The sequence below is a fragment of the Rattus norvegicus genome, chromosome 6 (genome assembly GCF_036323735.1).
Source record: "Rattus norvegicus strain BN/NHsdMcwi chromosome 6, GRCr8, whole genome shotgun sequence".
NCBI lineage: Eukaryota > Metazoa > Chordata > Mammalia > Rodentia > Muridae > Rattus > Rattus norvegicus.
Window position 1 is genome coordinate 14323355 of NC_086024.1, and position 26058 is coordinate 14349412.

The window sequence follows — 26058 nt, forward strand, 5'->3', positions numbered from 1 at the left end:
CCCAGAGTTCGGGAGACACTGCACACTATCGTCACTGTTGCCCAGGGACATAACCATTCTTACCACATTACAAATGAAGAAACTAAGGCTTAAAGAGGCTATATATTTTGTGAGTGTGCTTGTAATGTTTGTGTCTAGACTGTCTGAATAAATGATAGCTTTATTTATCTAAAAAAAAAAAAAAAAGAAAGTAAAAGGTAATTGCCCATTTTGGCTTTCTCTTCTAACACAGTGTTGGGAAGAATACTTTTGCCATAATTTGGGGGAGGCAACAGTCTGTTGTTGTAAAAATATAAAAAATAAAACAGTCTTTTTACCCGCTCTAGGTCTGGCACAGTAGTGCCCCAAGATATCTGGTAGATACCTTGTCAGAAGTACACATCCCAACTCCATGGCTGCCCAGTGTCTCTAGCCGCTGCACCCTTTCTTACACTTAAATCACTACATGAAAGACCACACAATACAATAACCTCTGATCCAATTGATAAGATATGATTGCCCACCTAAACATACAAAGCCCTGTACACGTCCATCCCTGAAGAACATTCATAACAACCTGTAAATAGACAGAGTGAATCTTAACATCAGCCTCCATGTTCTCTCCACTGTGGCTACCCTCAGTCCCCTGTCTCTCCATTCCTGTCTCCTCCTCTTTCTTCAAACTTTTCTCCCACCCATCCTTCCTTCTCGTCCAATGACAGGCCTCATTCTATCCTGTACCTGCCCTCACCTGTATTTTACAAATTAAATGGGGCAAAGGTTCTGGTGAAGTCACCTGAGTCCTGAGTATGTGACTAGGCCTCTGTCCTTAGGGCGGTGGAATTAGCATCAAAATACAGTTAACTCCAGGGCAAACCACAACAACAGTCCCTTGGGTTTCTCAGCTGCTAATGAAACTACTGGCCCATGAAGATGACCAGTGTCGTAGAGTCACAGGTGAAAACAGAATACAGTGTCCAACACTGCCCTATGAAGGTAGAGTGTGAGGAAAAGACAGCCAGTGCTCGGTTCTCTTGCTTGATTTCGGAATGTTAACTGGCAGCGGCTTCAGTCGTGGCTCACTACAAGTATGCCTTCCTTCAGACCACACCTGTGTGGAAGTGATAGTGTTTAATTTATTCTGACTCAAAAGCATCTTACAAGCCACTCAGGTCTTCAGTGTCTGCCTTTAAGGAAAACAGTCAAAGAAGCTTGGTCTCCTGCTGTAGTTCCTAGGGGCCATGTCCCTTTTCAAGTCTCATTGTTGTCTAACATTTTGCTGTTCCTAGTACTTGATGCCCAGGATGATTTCATACTTTATTTCAAACCTCAGCACGTAGGTATGGATTTTTACCTTTAAACCCTTTTATATGTTGGATGTGTGTTCTCCCTGGATTAAAGTACTAGAAGTTTGGCAAGGTATGGCAATGTTGATAAATGCTTGACCCTTACAGAGCTGGGGCCTAGTCCTGGGTGTTTGAACCCAGAAGGCTGTCTCCTTCAGCAGGGTAAACACAGTCTTCTGTAGTGAGTGACTTGCCATGAGAGTTCATTGATATACAAGGAGGCCGCAGTGTGCTTTGCCCCTTCTGCATGCCATGGTTGGTTTTGTTTTATTTTGTTTTGTTTTCCCTTTCTTCCATACTGTAATCCATTCTGTCCTCACCAGAAGCCAAACAGATGAGGCCAATCAATCTTAGGCTTTCTAACTCTAAAACCGAGAACTGAATTTAAATGAGCCTCTTTTTACAATTAATGACCCACTGTCAGCTATTTTGCTATAGCAACTGAAAACAGACTGATATAAATCCTGTATTAATTGGCTGTGTTAGAATATAACAGAATCATAACATTTTAGAAGCATTAAAGCATATCTGAAATGACCTTCATACAGACATCTCCTTATCAGCTTATTGAAAACAATTGTTTCTCTACTAAATGGTTGTATCTCCTATAGTAAATACATTGCATGAGACCATTCAAATTGGACTGATAGAACTTGTAGATTTCATCCTTCCTCTTATTTCTGAAATTCTAAAAAAAAAAAAAAAAAAAAAAAAAAAGGTAGAAACATGAGTGAATAGAAACAAGGACAAAAAGAAAAATGAGAAGCGAGAACACAGCAACAAGTTTTGAAACCTGAAGCTAGCTGGATGCGTAGCCAGTGAGCCAGCCAGCCCAGCCCAGGTTGATAAGATAGCTCAAGTGTGGCCAGCAGCACTTGTTACAGCAGCCAAAGGCTGGAAACAGTCCAAGTCCAGCAGCAGATGATAAAGAAAGAAAATACATTCCCACAGACTGGGATACTATACAGCCGTAAAAAGGCCGATACATGCACACCATGAGTGAAACTCGAAAACATTAAGTTGTGTGTAAGGAGCCAGTCACAGAAGATGGCATTCTGTGCAATGGCACAGGTAGGAAGCCTTAGAATAGGCAGATCTGTAGGGAGAAGCAAGCAGCTGTGCTTGTCAGGTACGAGGGAGAGATGGCCATAGGGTGACTGATCAGTGCATTCCGGATTTTCTCTTGATGTGATGAATTGAAATATTTGAGAATGTGGTTAGAGTTGGTTAGAGTAGCCACACAGTGTGAGTATAGTAAGTTGCACTGAGTTTGTGCTTTATTTAAAATGCCTACCTACTGTAATAAATTTCACTTCAACCCGATGGCAGCAGCAGACATCTGCTTTTATACAGTGTGACTGCTTATTTCTATCTTTGTGTGAGATTAGAGTGGTCGTCTCTGCCGCTAGGGAGGAGTCTGCTCTCAGAACCTTAGAGCAGAGCTGAGCTTTCATCAGATGCTTGGCCTTGACTGACAGACACCTCAGGATCAGGCCTGCCGGAACAAGGTCCCAACCCCTCGCCTTTGGGTAAACTAGAGGGTGATCATAGGTTCCCTGCTGTAAGAAAGCCCTGTATTAAAGACTTTGTCAAAAGACAGTGGGACAAAGAGGTTGCTTGGAGGAAATAGAAATGATACAGATGAGAGAATGAAAAGTCCAATTTCTCAGAATAATCAAAACATTTCCATCACTCGAGGGTGTGTGTGTGCCACACAGATACATCACCTTCATCTTAAACCAAGTCTCTGCACCTTGGAACTTGTGTTCCTTCTGCTGCAGTGTCCCAAGCAGCTCCAGAGCCGGCTGAGAGATGGAAGAAACATCGTCTGTGAATTGTAACAAACTCATTGGCTGGGTAGCTACCACCATCATCGCAGTCAAGCTGTAGAGACAGTTTATCAGGTTTCATAATTGTCAGCTTCTTGTTCAAAATAGAGTTATTTACAGAAGGTCAAGATTACAATCTACTTGCACTGAGTATTCAAATTATGAAGAGAGATTAATTTCCTGTGTTCCCTCTGTCCCGTTGGGTTTCTATTGCTGTGATAAAGCACCATGGTCCTCCGTGGGGAGGGAAGGCTTTATTTGGCTCACAGGTTACAGTCCATCATCATCAGAAGCCAAGGCAGGAACCGGGAGGCGAGAGCTGGTGCAGAGGCCATGGAGGAGAGCTGCCTTCTGGCTTGCTCCCCCTGGCTTCCTCAGTCTGCTTTCTTATAGAACCCAGGAGCACCTGGCTGGGCACCATTGTTAGTGAGCTGGGCCTTCTCACATCCCAAAATGCCTTAAAGATTTACATACAGTCCACTCTGGTGGAGGTGTTACATTAACAAAAATCCTGGCTAGGACACTTTCTGGTCAGAGAGAAAGTGATAACATGAGATGTGTGTTAGATTTAAAAAGAAATACTTGTCTTAGGTAGTGGTTTATTGCTGTGAGGAGACATCATGACCACAACAACTCTTATAAAAGGAATCATTTAACTGGGGCTTGCTTCTGGCTCAGAGGCACAGTCCATCATCATCACGGCTGGAAGCACGTGCAGGCACACATGGTGCTGGAGAGGTAGCTGAGGCTTCTACATCCAGAGCAACCGGCAGCAGGAAGAGAGACAAACTCTGGGCCTGCACGGCGTCTGCAGCCCCAAAGCTCATCCCTAGTGATGTACTTCCTCCAGCAAGACCACACCTCCCAGTAAACGCCAGGCTGTATGGACGTAATGGGAACAGTTTTCATTCAAACCATCACGACATTGTGTTTAATACTATTAAATAAGAAGACAAAGTTTAAAGATCACTGCTTACTGGAGTTTTGGGGGCAATAATTGGCTTGTTTTATAAATTTTAGGAATTTAAATATTTCTTAGAAAATGAAAGTCCCAAAACCTAGAACCTGTTGCATCCTCAGGACATAAGATCTATTATGAAGGGAGAAGAAATGTTTCTCTCAAGGCTGCTGAGGGTTTTGATGAAGACATCCTTTTTAGGACGGAGTGCTCCATTGTTTCTCATTGTCTGCACATTGTTCAGTTGGGGGTGTCTTTGTTAGTTCCTGTCTACTGCAAAAGGAAGCTATGGGTAGAGGAGTATGTCATTAGGAGTCATTTTATTGCTGTGTTCTTTTGGCAGAATAACAGTAGTGGGGTCCCCCAGGGCCCATCACCTATCTAGTTTCAGATTCTTAGTCATTTCAGCAGTTTCAAGTATGGGATCGATGTCATGGAGTAGGCTTTAAATTCAAAGGTAAAGTGGTTGGTTACTCTCATCACACTTATGCCACCCTTACCCAAAGTCACTGTCACATTAATACCACCATGACACGATGTCACCATTACACTCATGCCACCATGACATGGTCACGCTTATGTACCATTACAGGATGGTGCCATGACGCTAGTATATCTTGCAGGTCTCTGTTTTAGGTTGCTGGGCTTGTAGCTAAGAGATACGATGATTATCTTTCTCGTCTAGTAGCATGCGGGGTACCTACCAGTACCATGAGCATTAGCTTCTAGCTAGACATAACTAGAATGTCTGCATATAAGATGACATATGTAAGTGTAGCTTTCAGTGATAGGATCTTCCCATCAAGTTGTGGAAAGTAACCAATAGCCTTGGCAATCGCCTGTGATATTTGCAGTTTCCATGGGGCCCCTTTGATCAATAATACAGCAAGGTATAACACAATTCTGGCACTGGATGTCATATTTGGTGGCATGTCTTGTGAGGCACTGTCTCATTTGGCTACTCCATTTAGACTCCTTTCTTACATGTACGATGTATTTTAGGAAGCTTCTATGGTAGTAGTTTCCATACTTCCAGGTTTCTTGATCCCAAATTGTAATGGTGAAGAAAGGTTGTGATCAAAGCCAGTAGGTAGATTCTAGAACATACTCTGTTTGCTCTACAGTCACATTTAAAGCTCCCAAGTGTATCTACTTGCCAGCATAACCTGGTTGCCTTTATATAATACTCTACATCTACTCATCATTACCATGTTCTAGTTTTATTAAGGATATTAGATGTGTCATATTGATAACAATGGAAGATTATTTGAAAGAAATCTCTCTATACTCTTTAAAGCTTGAGGCACTCCACCTATACCTTATTTAAAGAATGAGCAGATAATGGTGTGAGTTTAGGAGCAAGATGTTTTATTTATTTCTCTGAATCTGTAGTTGTTTCCATGTATGTCTTAATGCCTGGGAGTCTTAGTCAGGGGTGGTGGCTCATGTCTGTAATCACAGCACTCAGGAGGTTGAGACAGGAGGGTTATCAGGGCTACATAGTAAGTTTCAGGCCAACCAAGGCTACAGAAGACCTCATCTCAAAAATAATAAATAATGCCTGGCACGAACACACACACACACACACCACACACACACACACACACACACACACACACAGAGAGAGAGAGAGAGAGAGAGAGAGAGAGAGAGAGAGAGAGAGAATATTAAGTCTGAAATCTTGCATTCATTCCTTTTTGCATGGAAAAAGAAGAACTTTGAATATTAATTAAATTGTTGTGTCTTTGGAGGTGGGTGCTAGTGGTGGGATAGATAGGCTTGAATGTTTGTATCATGAGGAACCAACCTAAGCAATTGTCCAAGTACTGCTTTTCACATTAAACCATACTTATTTTCTGATTCTGTTTTTTCAGTTTCCATAGCAAGGCGTGTTCAAGATCCATTAGCTGAGCTAGTGAAATTTGACCCGAAGCACATTGGAGTTGGAATGTATCAGGTAAAGCAATGTGGATCGTTTAATTTTGAAACCCATCGATACAAAGACTCTGCGTAAACCTGACCCTGACAATGTATTTACCCATTACTGGGAGTAGATTTCCATTTTCAAAGCCTATGCAGTCGATAGGAAGGTAGTGAAGAGTTTTAAGCTTTCAGGGAAAGAGAGATTCCTTCTTGCTTTTTCTTGTCTTAAGTTTTTAAAGTGGCTCTAGACAGATCTGAATACTTTGAAAACCTTAGTCCAGACCGATGGTGCATAACATTAGGTTCAGCTAGGCACTTGATTTGGAGACGTCGTCTTTTCAACTCCATTGTCAAAAATGGAAGAAGCGGGACCACTGGACCATGTGACTCTTTGTTTAAACCAGAATGAACTCAGTTGGTACTGGTCTCCCAGGAATCTCTGGTATTTACTGTGACCTTTTCTGTATTCATTTGTATTTGGTCATTTTTACTTTTACCCAGAGTCGTCTAAAGTCTTGAAGTTGTTGATCCATTGTCATCACCGTGGTGGTTTTTGCCGGTACTGTCTTTTCACTTCTTGAGGTTGTATGCATGCACTGAATGATTGCAGATAGCAGTGAACCTTGGCAAAGAACACTCTTTGTACATAAAGTGTGTGGAACATGGAGTCCAAAAGATTTCTCCTTGTTGTAGAAATTCTTTCCTAAATTGTGCATGTGATATTCACTTGAACTTCTAACTACTCATGAGGCTGAAGCAAGATGGTTCCTTGAGTTCCTAAGTTTGAACCCAGCCTGGCCAATGAGCAAGACTTTGTTCCTCCCTACCCCTAAGTGGGCCTTGTTGCTGCTATTGTTGTCATTGCTGTTGGTGTATAGTTTGGTTTTCGATAGTGGGGTTTACCGTAGTTTAGACTCCCTGGAAATCATCATGTAGCCCAGGATGGCCTCAAAATCATTGAAATCCTCCTGTCTCAGTCTCTTAGTGCTAGAGATACAACCCTGGCAGTAAAGTGCTTTTTAGATCTGAAGTACAGTATTTTCCATTCTAATTTTCATGGGGTTGAGTGGTGCTGCATTAGACTTTTTTCTGAAGAAGTATTAAGCCAGGGCATCTGCTTTACCAGAAATGGGAGAAACTCCAGAAATCATTCAGCTCTCCCTCATCATTGACAGTAAAACAACACCAAAATGCTGTGCCCTAGAAGGACACAGTGGCAGAGTTTGGATTGATATGTCACGTGCACTGGGTCTCAGCCGAGACTCTGCATTTTCTGTTAGTGGTGGAGAACTACCTACGTCTGCAGTCTTGTGAGGGTAATGTCTGGGCTTAGCGGTGTCTTTACATTGCTGGTACATACTGCTGTGTATCTGTACATACATTTCCAGAGAGGTTGATAAGGAGAAAAGGTGTGAGGTAGTTTTGTCTTGTTTGTTTTGTGGGTGACATCGTCTAACAGACTAGAGTCCAGACGAATGAAGGAAGAAAGGCCTGCTTCTCCCTGCTTCCTGGCCTCCATGAGGCGGACCACATTGCTCTACCATTCTCTCCCTGTCAAGCAATGAAATATCTAAAACTTTGGGCCAAATGAGTCTTTCTTCCCTGAAATAGTTTGCTCAGGTGTTTTGTCACAGTGATAGAAGTCTGACTAAACAGGATCAAAGATAGGAAGCAAGAACAGAAGCATTGTGGGAAACGACCATGAAGCCACAGGTCCACATACAAGTCATTTGTTAACACAGAAAGGTGAAGCCAGGTGATGGGTTAGGGAGATTATTTGCCATAAATTCACATGTATTGTATGACAATTATATATTTACTGTTAAGAATTTAGATTTTTTTTCCTGGTTGGTTTGTATATATTCACATGGTGTTTATTTGAAATATTTACATAAATGTATAAAGAGCCTGTCCACAGCATGGCTTCATTGATAACTCAGGGTTTGAGCCACACACACTTGCAAGTGCCCATCATTTCAGGCACTGGGATGATTGACTAGGAACTCGGCGCTTGCATGGTAGCAAGCCCTGTCTCAAAACACACGATCAGGTTTCTTAAGGAAGATCTGTTAACATGAGAAATTATTTTTGAAATGATCTGTTTAAATTACACAAAGCTCTTAATATAGAAGTAAACTGAATCTCAAAATGTAGCTATGAATTTCTGTTACAGAAGACAGCATCTAGCAGGCTGAACATGATGAAATTTTAAAATTTTCTTTGATCTTCAAATTTCCTATAATGAATATATATTCTGAAATTTTATTATAATTATATATTTATTTATATCCGAGCCTATGGACCATTCAATATTAATTCTTCATACAATACATCCATAATGGGACTGACTTTCTTTTTAGTTGGATCCCCTTTATGACTTTGATATAAATTTCATCCTGACTTAAAACATTGTTGACTGAGAGAATGAAAGGAGTTTAAAGTAGAGTTAGATGAAATAGTAGAGACTACAGTATAACTTCAATGGAAACTCAAGTGCTTCTGGCTTAATAGCAGCTAAAATCCTTTCGGCAGTGCTCCAGTTCTTGTCTGAGAAAATGGGGAGAGCTGATTTTAAAAACACATGCCCGTCGTTATTTCTGGAGAGCGAGGCAGCCAGTGTGGTTGACTGACAGCATATCCCTGATCGACCCCTGAAGATGTTGCTGCAAAGTGGCTTGGTGTTGCTCCCAAAAAAACACTCTGGGGTGAAAAAAGCAGGATGACGCAGGACTGCCTGCGTTGGGCGCTGTGGGATGTGACGATGAAGGTTTCACTTGGCCTTGTGGGGCCATGCGTTTAGGTGATGGGCTTGCTGGTTCTTATGTCTTCTTGGGACTGTGTTCTCGCACTTCCCTCTCATCAGCACCTGCACACGCTCAAGAGTCTGCCAGTCACATAATAAAGACTCAGACACCCCGCTTTTCCCACTTCCTACCTCTCTGTGATCACATAGTAAAGACTCAGACACCCCGCTCTTCCCACTTCGTGCCTCTCTGTGAGAGCATTTGCTGAGGTTACAGAGTGAGGTGGTGGGCCTTAGTGTCTGTGTACACAGCCCTCAGTGCTGGGATAACAGGAGTCACTGTAAAGGGAAATGCCTGCCAGGACCTGACACGCAGCAGCTGGCATTTTCTCCTCTCCTCCACCATGGAGTAAATCCCTCATCAAACAGACGTAGATCAGAACCAATCAGAAGGCAACTCTTCTGATGAACGTGCTGGGTGGGTGGAGCCCTCCCCGCAGCCTGCGATGGGTAAAGGCGTGGTCAGGTATAAAGGTGAGGATGCCTGTCTTTTTGTGTCCTTTGCTTAGAGCTTCTAAAACACATTTGAGCTGCTGAGTAATGTGCCACTGTAGAGTGAGACTCTGAGATGCCCGTAGTTATTTGGGGACTTGCCTAGGTCAGAACTGTCATCTTTCGGGTCTTCACTAAGGCAAAGGTGAGACAGAAAATATTCCAGATGAGGAATGGACTCCATCAGACTGGACTGTAGACAAGTTTTCCTGATTAGTAATTGGTGTCAGAAGGCCCAGCTTACTGAGGCAGGGCCACCACTGGGCAGGTGATCCTGGGCTCGTTCTGTAAGAACGCAGACTCAGTAAGCCATGAGGAGCAAGCCAGTAAACAGCATTCCTCCATGGTTTCTGCTTCACTTCCTGCCTCCAGGAGCCTGCCTTGCTTCCCTAATAATGGACGTAACTTCTAAGCCAAATAAACACTCCCATTCTCCAGTTGCTTTTGGTCATGGCCTTTATGACAGCAACAGAAACCTAACCAAGTGGGGTAAATTTCCTGCCAAAACGATTCTGCGTCTCATCCCCTAACTGAGTAGCACACAGGCTGTGTATTGAATCTCTGCTTACAGAGTTCCCAGACATTCAGAGAGCCTGTAATTCAGAGGTTTCTTCGTCTATAATTTAACAGAATGTAAACAAGAAATCAACCATGGCAAACGCTGCAGACTAAACTCAGATGGTAGATTTGTTAATTATTACTGAGATTATCAGCTTTAAAACTCTCCTGAATAGTTTTCTCACACCTGCTTATATTAAGCTTTCTACATTAAATATTAGTCTCACTTTTCCCAGACAGTGTGCATGTGCCCAATGCCCTGGTGTGGACTGTTGCTATTATTAAAGACCCTCTTTCAAGTAACGCACTGACGTAATAGTCACATAGCTAATTTCTCTATCTGTTCTTGCTTCCCCTTTGCATGTCATTAGCTGAAGTAGTGAGACCAGAATTATGTCACTTTCTACTTCATATCTTCTGGCTTTTATATACTAACACTTAAATCCATGATGAGATATAGAATTTTAAGATATTTAGTGTTTAAAAGTTAGTTAACATAAGCATTAAAATACTTACACACTGCATTAAAAGTTGACCATTAAAAGGGAAAGATTACACTTAATTTGAATCTAAAATATTCTCTGTGTCATGGGTCAGAACACATTAGACAGGCCACATACAGGGAGAACACTGGTGATTCTGCCCATTCCTCACAGGAGTGTAGATCAGTGCAGCCTCTAGAGAGCAGTCAGAAATCAGCGAAGTTGGAGGTGGAGACGCCAACCCAGCAGTTCTGTTGCTAAGAGTACAGAGCCTAGAAAATCACCTCATTTTGATGCAAGGAGTTGGGGACAAGAAGTTTCTGGAGAAACAGTGAAGATGTACAAACGTGTGTCCTTTGTCGGGAAAACAGGAAGAAAAACTAGTGTGATGTACACTGTTCACTATTATGTGCACCTCACAGGAGGTAATCGGGAGGGGTGAAGTGTGCACAGGTGCAAGAGCAGACAGCAAGGCCCCTTCCAGCTCACCAACAGCACAGCTGCTTCTGGCTACACATGCATAAAGATATAATAGCAAGCTCAGCTGTACAAGACAACAGCTGCCTCAAGTGGAGCGAGGACAGGGAGAAGCAGGACTCTAAACAGCTGCCTCTTCCACTGTGCTGTACTCTAAAGCACTTGTTAAATATTTTATACTCTTAAAAATATGCAGAAAGTTGGGTCAAATACTAAACATGCCCTAACTTGGGAACATTGTCTTTCAGGTGGTTTTTAATTTCTCATATGTTTGTATCTAAATGTGTGAGAGTTGAGGATTTTTTATAAAATCTGAAAAAGTAAAAAAGAAAAAAATATTATTTTAGGTTCTGTTTGTTTTCATAATGCTAATCCAGGTATTTCTCTTTGAGACCTAATCTTGTACAAACTTCAATAGTCTTAGTACTTGCTTTGATACTGAAGAAAATGTTTACCTCATAAACACAATCTGTACATTTTATGTTAGTTATCATTTCTCTCGCTTCCTTGGTAACAGCAGAGATTGTGCTCAGACAGACTTGGATTCTAATGTTCATAACAGGACTGCTGATGACAGCTTCAGACCTGCTGGCATCTGTGTCTGACGACACATCCCGCAGGGTCCCCTCTCTTACTCCAGAATGGTCTGAATTAGACATGTTAAGGTTGAGCAGGAAAGCTTACAAAAGGAAAATAACCCAGTTTAGACCATGCTCCTTAGAGATTTCACCTTGCTTGGTCTGGGTTGGGCCTCACAGAACAACTATCTTTTGTGATTAGTATCTAAGCCATGTAGGAGACCAGAAGCTGCTCAGTATTGCCATAGAACTGGTTTAAAGTACACACTCCTGTGTCCTCTCAAGGCCTACAGAATAAGAAATTTGGAGGAAGAGCCTTCCAGCCTGTTTTGCCAGCTCAGATTTAATAGCCCTGGTCTCTAATGCTTTTCATCTTGAATATGCTATCTGCCCCTGTGGAGGTGTTAAAGTCCACATTCTACTTCAGTTGATCGGTGGTGGTCAATGAGATTCTCTTTCTAGAAAGAACCCAGATTATATAGCAAGACATCACACTCAAAACCTCCCAGGCCTCACCAAGAGTTACTCAATCAGACTAGGGTTTTCATAAGACTTCTAGCGTCTTAAATGTCTATTATGGTGTCTGTGAAGTAGCAGGATATTCAGAGAGTCTAGTCAGGGAGTCCAACATTGAGGAAGCAAACATCAGCATTGTATGAAACACCACAGAGAGTATGTGGGATAGACTTTGGATAAACCTTTCCTATTTCATGTTTAAAGTGGAAGGAAGGAGAAATAGGGAAGGCTTTACTGATGAGTATCACATTCAGAGAACAGAAGAAAGTCTGCTTCAGTGTTGTTGAGAAGGAGACCACGGATAGCAGTTGTACAGAAGTAAGGGCTTTCAATGGTTTTTACCAAAATAAACTGATATTGGAAAGGGTACATATTGTTAACCCGATTAAAATTTGTGCAGTGTGAGAACCTCATTAATATGTACATTTTATGTGTTGGCAAATGCATTTCAAAATATAAGATATATAGAGGAAAAGTCAATCATTTCAGTAACAAAAAATGATTTGACTAGACTGACAGAAGAAAGATCAGCAGTGGATCAGGGATTCACTGAATGAGAAGGGAGCGCAGTAGAGACAGAGTCACAGATCTTAAAGAAGCTTAGAACTAGAATATTTTAAATTGTGAATTGGAGAAGGGAAAAGTTGGAGGTTGGAGAGGGGGTAAGCTGAGTATGTGAGGAGACACAGTCACAGGAGGAATAGCATAAGCCAGGTAATGGATGTGAAGAGTTCAAGATGCTCGTAGGTGTGGCTGATAAGAGAGATTGAGCCTAGGGCTGTACACCTGCTAGGCAAATATTCTAACACTGAGTTGTATCCACAGCCATTTACACACACACACACACACACACACACACACATTAATGAAACTCCATTCACAAAATATATCTTGAAAAATCCTCTGGTATTCCTCTAGTCTTACATTTTGAGTCTTAGAATTTTTTATGTTCAATTTACAAATTAGTTCAGCTCTTTGGCTACAGAAGTGCTTAAACCATTTTCCATCAGAATGTTTACTGCCACGTGGGTGTGGGGGTAGATAAGGGTGTGGGTGTGAAGGCGCCTCAACTGTAGCACTTTCATCCTGAGTACGGACATTCATTCCACGGGATACTTTCCCTTAATGTTTGCCACCTTGCCCAGCTTTCATGTAACAATTCTTTATTTAACACTTATTTTATTTATTTTATGTATATAACTACATTGTCGCTGTCCTCAGACACACCAGAAGGGGACATCAGATCCCATTACAGATGGTTGTGAGCCACCATGTGGTTGCTGGGAATTGAACTCAGGACCTCTGGAAGAGCAGTCAGTGCTCTTAACCGCTGAGCCATCTCTCAGCCCTCCACTGAATACTTACGGTAGACTGCTAAGATGACATAGCCTCCCCGTGCCCCACTTTAGTGACTTACATTGGGCATATACTTTTGTTCAGTCTTATGTTAAGACCTTAGGAATCTGAAGAGGTTTTGTTTCGTGTACATACTGCATGCTCTCACACTGATACAGTTTCTGATTTTGAGCTTTATTGTTTTTTTCCCTACTGGAGACTGCAAGCCTTTGGGTTTAGTTAGGGGTCCGACCATATGAACGTTTTGCTTACATGCTCTAAATGTGATTTGTCCCTAAGCTGACTACAGCCACATTCATAACAATGCTTTATGTCCAGTACATGGAAGCAGTACTAATTAACTCTGTAAGAAAGTAATCTTTCTTTACTAAATCTGATGCTTATCCAGGAATCTGACGTCATATATGTCTTCAGAAGATTTTCTATAACATTGTTTTCCTAGAATGAATTTCAGTTAAAATGAGCAGTTGAAAATTGTGGGTACAAAGGAGGCCCTGAGTGTGTGAAATCCTGAGTGAACCCATGCTGTTGCCATGAGCTGTGCTTATCAAGGTCCCTCGCCTCAGACCCATGGGAAGATGGAGGAAGGCTCAGAGGAAAATGGCAAAATATCCCCTTCTGGTCCAAGTGTGGATGTTGCGTGTGTGTGCAGGAAATGTCCGCCATAGCTTCCCACCCTACCAGATGGTTACAGATTGAAGCCTTATCCCAGCACAACTAGACAGACCTGTCCCCTTGACCCAGCTGTGTACCCTGTTTGTCTGTATGTAACAGCGGTTGTCAGCTCTGTCCAGTAATCACATCTCTATGTACATGTCTGTATAATAAACATGCTAAGCTCCAAGATTCCCAGGCTTTTCTGTCTGAGAGCACAGGCCACATATTCTCTCTCTCTCTCTCTCTCTCCCTCTCTCTCTCTCTCTCTCTCTCTCTCTCTCTCTGTGTGTGTGTGTGTGTGCGTGTGTGTGTGTGTGTGTGCGTGTGTGTGTGTGCGTGTGTGTGTGTGCGTGCGTGCGCGTGCGCGTGTGTGCGTGTGTGTGTGTGCGTGCGTGTGTGTGTGTGCGTGTGTGTGTGCGCGCGTGCGTGCGTGTGTGTGCGCGTGCGTGTGTGTGCGCGTGTGTGCGTGCGTGTGTGTGCGCATGTGTGCGTGTGTGTGCGCGTGTGTGTGTGTGCGTGTGTGTGTGCGTGTGTGCGCGCGCGTGTGTGTGTGCGTGTGTGTGCGTGCGTGTGTGCGCGTGTGTGTGTGTGCGCGTGTGTGCGTGTGTGGTGTGTGTGTGTGCGTGTGTGTGTATGTGTGTGTGTGTGTGGTGTGTGTGCGCGCGTGTGTGTGCGTGTGTGCGCGCGTGTGTGTGCGTGTGTGCGCGTGTGTGTGCGTGTGTGCGCGTGTGTGTGTGTGCGTGTGTGCGCGTGTGCGTGTGTGCGCGCGTGCGTGTGTCTTTTCTTTGTCCCTCTCATCACTCCCCATTGGGACAAAGCCCTGGGCCCGGTAGGGATCTGTGGAAAAGTTATAATAGGTGTGATTTTTCCCTGTTGTTACTTAGCCACGGAGAGTCTGCCTGAGACAGGGAAGAACCAGCGCGCACCGCCTGCTTCCTCTGTTTTCTTTTGTCTTGAAGAATAACCGAGGAAGGAAGGGTTGCTGCTCTTGACAGAACTACAGTCCACACACCTCTCTCTACTTGTCTCTCCTCTAAACTGTGTGTTTGTCTCCATGGCAGAGATTTTTACCAAGTCAGAGGGCAGGAATGCTGTTACAGTGTCAGAAATCAGTGAATCTCTTTCTATGAACTTTTACCTAATACATTTGATCAGAAATTCCTCCACTCCAGTGGCATTCATCAGAATAGAACCTTTCCTTTAGGCAAAACTGTCTAAAGAAGTTGGTTGACTCTCCTGATTCATCTTTGATATAAGCCTTAAGAAAGTTCTCATGTTAGACCTCATATTAGTTAGATATGGACAGACAGTATATGCAATACAGTGCTTTAAGATTACTCTAAGGATGTTCAGTTTGAGTATTTATGTAGATATTCTGTTTTGCTGAGTTTAGAGATACAATTATGTCTGGATTACTGGCACAACCTGGAGAATCTTGAGTGCAGTTTTTAACTTTGGCAGAAAAAACTATCTGTAATATAATAATATTCACATTAGGGGAAAGGAGTTGAGAGGCTGGTGGTATAGTGGTATCCATGCCTCATATGTGGAATATCCTGAATTCAATTCCCGGCACCACAAAGGGATAGTTGAAAACCCTAGTACTAAAAGATTATATGGGGTTGGGGATTGAACTCAGTGGTAGAGCACTTGCCTAGCAAATGCAAGGCCCTGGGTTCGGTCCCCAGCTCTGAAAAAAAAAAAGAAAAAAAAAAGATTATATAGTTGTGCTAGTTAATTAGTGACCGAGAAAAGAAAGAAAAATTGTAAATATTAAAAGCGCCATTTTGTCCTGGGCATTTAAAGCTGTATTTTTAATTTATGGTATCTATTATGTTGAGGAATATGGATCCTGACTTCATGTGTGTGTGTGTGGAGTGCCATAGTCATGGTCTTTAACAGGAGATAAGGTATCTATTACATTGAGGATATGGATCCTGACTTCCTGTGTGTATGTGGAGTGCCATAGTCATGTCTTTAACAGGAGACCGTCGATTGCAATGCTCATGGAAGTCTGTTGCACTTGTCCATGGACAGGAGTCATCAGGAGCAGAGTGAGTGGCAGCTCTTATCAAACCCATGCTCCCATGGGAAGGACTCAGGTGTGGAGGGAGAGGCTGCTGAACCATGAACCCTGTATCTGCAAAGTAATGCTAATGGGATGTGCTGTAACAGAGCTGGCCATGCTGAGTTAGTGTGAGCTCGGGCCATGCTGTGTTGAGTTAGTGCAAGCTCGGGCCATGCTGAGTTAGTGTGAGCTCAGGGCCATGCTGAGTTAGTGTGAGCTCAGGGCCATGCTGAGTTAGTGTGAGCTCAGGGCCATGCTGAGTTGAGTTAGTGTGAGCTCAGGGCCATGCTGAGTTGAGTTAGTGCGAGCTCACCTCCACAGGCAGCAAGCAACACTACCGAACCCTCCTTTGCTGGGACAGTTGCATTGCAGTATCTTCCTGGTAGTCATAGAGAGGAATCCAAAGGAGATGAGACATAAATAAATCAAGCCCAGAAGACTTCAAGATTATGAAAGTTTTCTTTCCCTCTCTACTATTCTCATATTTAATCAGCAATTATATCTTACTAATATGCTAGGAATTGTATAGAATTGTCTCTAAGTCCATAGGAGGAAAAGCATCTGTTGCCTGACATTTTGAACAACTGATTTTAGAAAACATCTTTATTTGGGGGTGAGACTGCTACTTGGTTGACATCTTAGGGCACTGTTAACCAGGATGAGATACATTGTTTTAATAATTAAGAGTAGGTATCCAAGTTGTTTGTTGTACAGTTTTACTTTAAAGAGTGCATGCCAGTGTATAAATGAAAGAGAAGTCTCTCCTGATGTGTCCAAGTCTTTTCTTTGACTCTTTCTTTGGAGTTAATGGGCCCAGAGGTATGAGTACAGTTAGATTTTGTTGGAGAGACCAAGACTTTGTGAGGCATGATGTACAAGTGAGTGTTCCTAAATCTCAGAAGCGTGATTAGGTCACAGCAGCATAACCTCCGGACTTGCTTTATTGCCTTTATTAAAACAAATCTGTATGGGGGTGCTGTGTGTATTTTGGTGATGAAGGAAATGAGGTGGTTAATTTATTATGTGAACAGCACTTTCAACTAACCGCAGCATGATTCACTGAGAGTGGGGGAGAAAACCCCAGCTCTGCAGACACGTCTGCTGTTTGATTTGTGGACCTTAACTTTCAACACCAGAGCGTGAAGTTTATCTACAAAACAATTCTCTCCTTTTTTTCTCTAATATTTTTGTCTAAATTAAACTTGAAATTTTCCTTTATTTTATTGTGGGCACTTACTGAATCTAAACGGAACAGTCCTTGCCAATAACCTCAAGGGGAAAGTAGGGCTGAGAAGCTGTGTGGGGCCATTAGCATACCTTGACAGTTTCCAAACCTCTGGCTGTACCTCAGAAGACCTTCATGGATTACATTGGCACCTCCAGGCTTCAACAAGTGAGGAAAACTGTGTAGAGTCAGACAAGAGTTAGGAGAAAGTCTGGCATCTGAGGTCCCCCCCCCCCCCCCCCGTTCTGTGTCCTTACACAAATGCTACTGTGGAAAAGTCTCTTGCTAGAGCCTCCCCCCACCCACCCCTGCCCCCGCCCCCAGGTGTTTATTTGTGGCTGGAGGGTGGTTGTGGGAGGAGCTGTGAGCACCACACTACACCGAGGTGTGTGGACTACAGTGAGGTGGGAGAGAACCCGGGAGTCTAACAAGCTCACAGCGCATATAAAGCTTCTGTTGTATACTCATAAACAGCCATTGAGTGGCCCAGAAAGATTGTTTTCACTGGAGCAGAGCCACATCCAGCATCATCTGTGATGTAAACCTGCCTAGAAGGTGAGTGAAAATAGGTCATCTTCCCAGGGTGATTTCTGAAAGACTCTTTCATTTTCCAGATTTGCCCAGTATCACTCATTTATAGACCAAAAGAACAAAGGAAAAAAAGCTAGAAATCAGCCAGGCATTGAATTGACAAGATAATGGTGTTTAGTACCTGAGACAACACCAGTTTCCATGAAGTAAGGCTAACAATCCTTTTCTATTTTGTCTTGTCTTTGGGGGCTAGCAGAGCGCATTTCTCTTCAGAGTCCTAAATTTATTCTGGAAATGATCAGAACATGCTTTCCAGGAAGGGATGGCAATGGCAGGAGAAACACCGATTTGTGGAGTTTAAAGAGGGTGGGTGGCAAGGAAGCTGGCATCTGGATGGGCTCTGCCCAGGCACCACAGCCAAGCTCTCCCAGTGACACTCGGGCTGCTTCAGCCACAGCTGTAGACATTGACTCTCAGAAGCAGTTGGATAGTAGGCAGACTCTTAGCTCTAGTGACTGGGTCTTTCCTGCTCCCATGTCTTCTCATAGAAGACAACCAATTTGGACAAAGAGGCTTTGGAAAAGACACGTTTGTACAGTGTGTGACCTAGTAAAAGTGGGCTTCTGTTCTTAATAGTGTTTGCCACAGTTTAGAAGATTGAGACTTAATATTTATTTTGGGGAGTTATTTTTTAAAAGTCTGATAGTTTTACTTCTCTCAGTACTCACCACAGCTCAGTACAGATTGTCACAGCCATTTCCAAAGCCGGGGTCCTAGAGAAGGCTCAACTCTGGTGTGCCCAGCAAGCACACCTCTGCTGTCTGATAGGCTCGAAGGAGCTCCTGAGGCCTCTGTTCCCTAGTTCCCCATTCCAGGCCTCCTTACCCATCCTTTACACTGTTTTAAATACAGCCAGGCATCCTTAAAAAGTGATCCAACCATCATCTGTAACATGAAGTCTACAAAGATTCATGTTAACAGATTTAGGCAGCCTTTTGAGTTTCTCAGTCTACAAATGTATGGATCTGTTACAAAGGTTAGCATTACCCACACCCAGGCCCAGTGATGGCAACATAGCACAGGGAGTCCCACCGAGTCTGCTGTCTGAGCACAGCCTACCGTAAGTGTCACCTTACAGTCAAGAGAGAGACATGAAGCGGAAAGCCTTTTATGGGAAATACTGTATTTATCATTAAGCTTGTAAGGGCTTCTTGGTTAGCTAGTGTATCCGGGGCACAAAACTGTGTTCAGTGACCTCTGTCAGTCTTTACGGTTGAGTAGCTGTTATTCAGGGTGTGTTTAATCACAATAGTCTTACATAGACAGAGCCTCTCTCTAACTTAAATTGCATAAACATTCTCATGGCACCATCCTCATTTCAGTGTGGTTCAGTGGAGAGAACGTTGCCCAGGGCACCATGGCTTTACCTTTACCATGTCTCCTTGGGAAAATAATTTTACTTGTTCAAGCTTTGTTGGAAAATAAGGACACCCACATGCTTTCTAGAAGACTGTTAACAAAGAAAGAAAAATAGACATGAAAGTGCCTCAAGGTTCAGGTATGAACGTGCTTTTGTTACTTAGGAGACGTCAAATAAACTCCCTGTACTTTAGAATTCTTTGGCCTTTTTGTTGTTGTTGTTAAAGTCTGTTTTACTCCAAATATTTATTCATGTTAAGCTTATCAAGTATTCATAGACTCATTCAATGTCAGGCTCGCTCAGGTCATCCTGGCACACGTAGACATGTTCATTCCTGTCTGCCGAAGGGAGGAGGACAAAAACACTGTGGGCAAAACCTCAGAACAGAGAATCAGAGTGGCAGCCTCACATGGACATAGTCCAAGGATGAGGAAATGAGGCCTGAGCTGCCTCTCACTTGCAGGGGAGAGAGGCATGTGGAGCTGCATGCCTGTGAGACTTCTGTTAGTGATTAACTCCCGACGTTACCCGAGTCTGCAGTGCTCCACTTGTTAGCTGATTCACGTGTACATCTGAGTCTTCTGTTGTGGGTCCTGTCCAGGGTTTAAGTTGACTCACTGTTCTGGAGGTGGGTAGAGGAGAGGAGAGTGCGTAAAGACAAAGCCAGCAGCTACAGCAGAGACAAGCTCCACCGTTCTGGGCCTCACTGTCTTGGTGTGCGGTGGCAACAAAAAGCAGCTGTTTGTTTGTTGACAGCTGCCTTCCCTCTCTCATGTTCAAGCTGTTTCTAATCATGGAATTACCAGCTCTTTTGTGTTTGAGACTTGTTGGAGATTTATAGTCAGTAACATAATGTTTGGCAAACGTCATCGTTGAGATAAAATTAGTGATTCTCCTGTAGTCATCCTACTGAAATATGAATGTGGATTGTAATGAAAGAAAGTGCCTGAAGAAACTTCTGAGGTACATTTTGAACTGAAGGGCGTGCAGTGGAGGCTTTTGATGCGTGCTTTCTCCTCAGTGCAATGCTTACCTTCTTGTCGACCCGTCACTGAAAGGCATTCTGTTCTCTGCTTGCTTACACGAATGCAGCCTGCACATATGCAGATGGTAGAAAAGCTCGTTCTAATCCCAAAGACCGTCCTTGCTTGCCAGACATCCTTGTGACTTTTTTCCCTCGAACACTGTTGTTCACTTTGATGATGCTGAAGGTAGGAAGGAAAGGAACTGAAGCTAAATCACAGTTCTGCTTCTGCAGTGATGGCTCGGCCTCCGGGGCAGCTTTACCAGCTGGAAAAGACCTGAGCGTGCCTCTTGCTGTAGATGTTTCCAGGCCATTGTGTAAACACTCTTCTCTCTGCACTGCTGAGAGTCAGTCCCATTTGAAATGAGAAAGCTCTGTGCTCTCGGAAGAGGAGCAGGGAAGGTGAGCTTCTACTGCCCCACTTAATCTCTCTGAAAGAACAAAATCAATATTTTCTAAAGTCACGGCTCTACACTAGGCACGGTTCCGAGGCTGCCTGAGGGAATGCCCTTGTCACTGCAGTGTGATTGGTCCGCTTTTATTTTCTGTCTTTCATTGCTCTGTTGCTGGCTTTGAAATTTGGGGTTACAGGAAGTTAAAAATCCTTGTCATAGTATTCTCCCCCTGGTCACAAAGGTGTATTATATCAATTAAAAGTAGTCTATACATAAACATGGGTTTCAAAAGAGACAGCGAACAGTCCTTCTTGTGAGATGCTGACTAGGAAAAGGAGTGTATTAGTTTAAAATGTGTGAAAAATCAAATTTTGAAATATTTTATAGTATATGTTTTTATTATGCTTATACTGTTATCTTTCATCTGTCTTTTCTAAAAGTCTAAGTTGTAAACATATTTTACTCTATTTTAAAAGTATTTGTCAAAAATCCTTCCTCTTGTATAGTCAAATGAGCCCAGCTGCTAATGGGAAGGAACTAGACCATCAGGGACGCCACTGGGCCTCATTACCAGAATCCGACCCGTTCTGATTTTATTACATCATGACAATGGCATTTCTTTTAGCTGCTCTCGAGCTATTTCAGTTACAGTTAACATGGGCATTTAGTCCTCATCTTAAAACACTGGCTGTAAACCACTGTGTTGGGAACCAACCAAAAGACTAAGGTGCCATGGGTGCAGCAGTGGGAGGAGGTGGAGTGTAGGGTGGCTTTCTCTGCTTGTACCTGTGCCTGTGGCAGGACTCCGTTAGCAGGACCTGCTGCTTTAGTAGCCTTAAGGCAGTTCAGCCAAATGAATCACAGATGGGCCATTTAAAATACTTGACTGTTTGAATGTCAGGGGGAAATTTAGTTGTAGTTTTGAGAGCTTCATCCCCAAATCATTGAATGCTGTATTTCATTTCGGCTGTTCCAAGTTTATGTGGATACAACTCAATCAGTTATATATACAAAATGTGCAAGTCCTGACTCTTACGACCTGTGTGGGTAGTGACTGGGTGCTAGGAGGCATCCAAGGGCTTTATTGCACCTTTCCATTTCCTTTTCTGAATTGTTTGGTAATGCTTCCTCAAAAACTGTGCTAAAACCCATTACTATCAGGCACTAAAAAATACTGGGTAATATCCAGTGATTAACATCCATGGCCTTTATTTTTGAATCAGATTCATAAATATATACATTTTCTCGGTCAGTCATTGTCTAGAATTTCAATTTTTCCCTGCTTTCCATTACATACCATGAATTATATGAAATTAATTTAATCACTATTACAAACAGAAATTGAATGTGCCCTAATCCGGAGTTACGTTGTTTGCTTTTACAACTGTAAGTCATAAGTAATTAATTTTCCTTGGAAAATTAATTCACTTACCATTCCCAGTAGCATCATGTGTTGACACAGAGTTCTAGGCAGTTTAATATTTTTCTTCAGCATGTTGGCCTCAACTTTAGAAGACCTTAAATGAAAACAAATTAAAATTTAATCAACTGAATATAATTTGGGCTTATTTAAAAATTGGGCTTATTTAAAATAAGTGTTGTTGTTGATGTCATCCGGGTGATGATTTGAAAATTATGTTCAAACTTTCCCGAATCTCCAGTAGTATATTAACACGTCTGAAACAGAGTATCTTTGGGAAGCTGTTTGCATGACAGTAGTCATTAGTGTGCTCTGAATAAACATTTTCCAGGACAGCATTAGCCAGTGCAGTATTTTTACCATCATCAGTGGAGTGTTTTACCATCATCTGCTGAGCAGGCAGATCCAGAGACTCACGTTGAACACCTTGGCTATGTGAAGCTGTCACATCCGCATCACAGAGGTCGCTATCCAGACCTACCTTCAGCTTCACCTAGTGCAAAGATCTCTGGCAAGCTCTCCTTTTAAGTACCTTTTAAAAATAATTTATTTGTATTTTGTATACATTGTTTTGCCTGCAAGTATGTCTGTGTGAGGGTATCAGGTCCCCTGGAACAGGAGTTAGAGTCACTTGTGAGCAACCACGTGAGTGCTGGGAATTGAACCCTGGTCCTCCAAAAGAGCAGCCAATGCACTCAACCACTGAGCTATCTCCAGACCGCAAGCTCTGCTTACATCAGGAGCGATGCCTCGTAAGCACCCAGCAGTTTTCATATTGATTGTGCTGTTCCAGTCCTCTCAGCCTTTCTGTTTAATCCTTTCTCTCCCCTTCCAGAGAGGCCAGTGTGGAAACTGAAATGAGTAAACATCGTCCAGCTGAAGGAATTAAGTTCCCCACACTGCTGCTTATATTCTGGGAACTCAGAAACTATGAGCAAACCAAATTTAGCTTCCTTTTGCATTTGCCATGTTATTTGGTAAGGTGACTTCTTTCCTGGTTCATAGAGCAGCATTTATAACTCTGGATTTATGTAAGTCCCTCAGGAGAGCTCCATTGATGGAGGCAGGGTTGCAGTTTAACCAGTGGGGGCTTATCCTATAGCTGTGCCTTGGTGGCTGTAGCTTTAGGAAGGCCAGGGGTAGCAGTGATGTGCTCTCTCTGTCTTTTGGAAAGAAAATTCACTGTAGTTCCAACATAGGAAGAGTTCGAGAATCCAGACCCTGCTATTTGGTGTTCTTTCTGATCGGTGTTCTGTGCAGCTCTTTGCCCTGTGCCCTGGAGGTTCAGTCTGTGGCTTGCAGAGTGTCCAGGGAGATAGTTGCTTGCTATCTTACTATAGGGAAGCAACAGGGACGTCCCCATCCCTGCGTCTCGGTTTCTGTCTTCATAATTGGGAATACGGCTTTCTTCTTAACATCCACAGACAAGACGAAAACTCAGGCATCGTATGAGCCATGTGTGAAGTCATAAGCATGTTTGTGCTCTGAACAAGTGGCTACATGGCCATATTGTTAAAGGGAAAGTGATCTTTCACATATAACTAAAGTGGGCATTGAGGGCAATGAGGATTCTAAACTTTCTCCCTCACCCCGGCATGTCCCTAAGTGTGCACATGTTTTGTAATGTGCCATGCCCTTTTTATGCTGTTCCTACCACATCTTTTATTCTGAATTGTACCAAACAAGCTTGCTTTATTTTATTTTGAAGTGGAAAAGTATTGATAAGCATTTTCACTTTGAGAATATAGCCTCAAAAACTAAAATTGAAATGAGAGGTGTTTGGCCTGTTGGTCTCTCTCCTTGTCTAGATGAAATGGTTATATTTTAGAGCCATATAATTCACTGTGAACCAAGGCACAATGGGGTTTATGTGTACAAAGTCTCCTGTGTGCAAATAAGAAGTGAGGAATTTGAGCTACAGATGTTTACCTCAAGCTGGCAAATAAAAGGTTTATTTAAAAATTATGCATTCAAGAAACAAAATTCAGAGAAGCAAATTTCCCTATTTATTTTTAGGTTAGAATAGAAGAACTAAGACTTTGTAGTAGAAACATAATTTGTAAAAATTATATGATGTTAAGATGACACAAATTTTGTGACTTGGTAAATAGTAGCCATAACGTTTGTGACACTCGACAGACTGTCACGCCCAGGACCTTTGTGCAGAATCTGGCTTCGGTCAGTAATGCCTTTTTTTCAGCAGAGTGTAAATAATTATACTCAGTCTTAAATTGCTCCCTGAAGTATGGTAAAAGTGAGATTTGCAGACTCTTAATACTTGTCAGAGAGGAATATTGATGTTTTATAACTTGTAACTATTCAATGGGCTCCTTCCAATTGGCCTTAAGTGGAAAAGTTAAATTGTACTTAAAGAAACTGCACAACTAATCATTTGCTTTTATCCCACGCTGTTTTTTTTACAAAGACTGAATTTGAAAACACTTTTTACTTCTCACAAAAATAATAATTAAATTAAGATGATGCATAGGAAGGTAAAACGGCAGTTTGCCACCACTAAGACTGACAGAACACTCTAGGTCCTGCAGACAGAATCACATCCTGCTCCCATGATCCCTCATGGGCCCTGGAGTCTGCAGTGACGGCGGAAGGCTGCGTTGCGCACTGAGTGAGATGGTCAAATCAAATCCCGAGCACTGCAGTCTGCACTGCTGTTCAGTGCCTGCTACCGCTGCCCACCGACCTGTGTGTGGGATCCAGCTCAGCGAGACCCGCTCTGCTGTCTGTGCAGCATGGTTTGTGCTCAGTCTTGTCTCCGAGAAACCGAGGATTTGTATAAGAAGGGAGAGCAGTCTGAGAACTGCCCTCGGGTGACTGCCGCAAACCAGAGACGTGTTCACTGCGGTGGTGAATCGCCGCATGTGCTCCCTCGTGCTGGGTAGCAGAGCCTGTGCTTTATATTCGTATTAATGCACAACTGTTTCCTCAGGAGAACAAGTTTTGAGTGTGATTGTTTTCAAATACCAGATTTTCAGAACTTTTCCACTAACATCGAGTTTGTAAATTGTAGTATAAAGGAACACTAGTTAAGAAACTATTTTTAAAATAAAAAAACCTTGATCCTTCTGAAATCTGCAGTGCTCTCGAGTGTGGGGCTTTCACCCTAAGCGTAATAAAGGTGAATCTGTGCGCTGATTCATCTCCTGTGCTAATTAGAGAAGTGCACTGCTTGTTACTAATAACACTGGGCTAACTTTACCACTACATAGACGCTGTGTGCGGAATACAGAAAATAAAGAGTAATGTGGAATGAAGTAGATTATTCTGTCTAGTAAGAGTGCTTAGCTCTGGAGGGGCCACCAAGGACTTTGGTGGTGATTGACGGGCATCTAGTGGAGGCTTTTCTTTTTCTTCCTCTTTCCCCCTGTAGCAATGTTGAAGTCAGTCAAAGTATATATACAAAGCTGAGCGAATCCCAGTTCCCCCAGTACAGGGCTGTTTTTCAGGAAGTCTAACTCGAACCAGATGTCTTGCCTAGACCTAGAGTTTGTTGCTGCCAAGCATCTCATCAGAGGTCAGAGTTCTGGGCTCTGGGCCCTGCTAGAATTCTTTCACAAATTGCTATTCGGTGAGGTTTTAATCCTAATGGAAAGAATAATGTGCTTGTAAAATCTGCAGTTATTACAAACACAGTATACATATTGTGAACTTCAAATGACTACATATTTCACTCCCATAAACAGGACTGCAGATGGATGCCTAGTGTGATCGCTTTAGACTCTAACTAAAGCCCAGCACAGTTTATGCACGTTAGCCATGCTCATCTGCAGTGTCCCTGCAGTGACAGACAGAGCGCTGGTGTCTGGGTGATACTGGGGATGACCACACAGCCTCATGCAGCTGTCTGAACACACAGGAAGTCTGTGGATGTGACAGCAGGAAGTGAAAAGATCCTCAGGGGACACAGAAGGTGCATCATGTCAGGATGCAAGTGTCCATCCATGTTCAGGAACATATCTGTTGATAGCACATGCATTTGCTCGGGTTTCTTTGAAATGTGTAA

The 26058-nt window shown here is 42.8% G+C and overlaps 1 protein-coding gene across 5 annotated transcripts in view; it reads left to right on the forward strand.

Moving 5' to 3' along the window:
• Srbd1 (S1 RNA binding domain 1) overlaps positions 1–26058 on the forward strand; it is a 190944-nt gene that overhangs the window by 96804 nt on the left and 68082 nt on the right. For all 5 annotated transcript variants that reach the window (XM_039113056.2, NM_001399769.1, XM_006239708.4 and 2 more), the window contains one exon: positions 5987–6069. In XM_039113056.2, coding sequence (XP_038968984.1) covers positions 5987–6069 — 83 coding nt within the window. The remainder of the gene's footprint in view (positions 1–5986; positions 6070–26058) is intronic.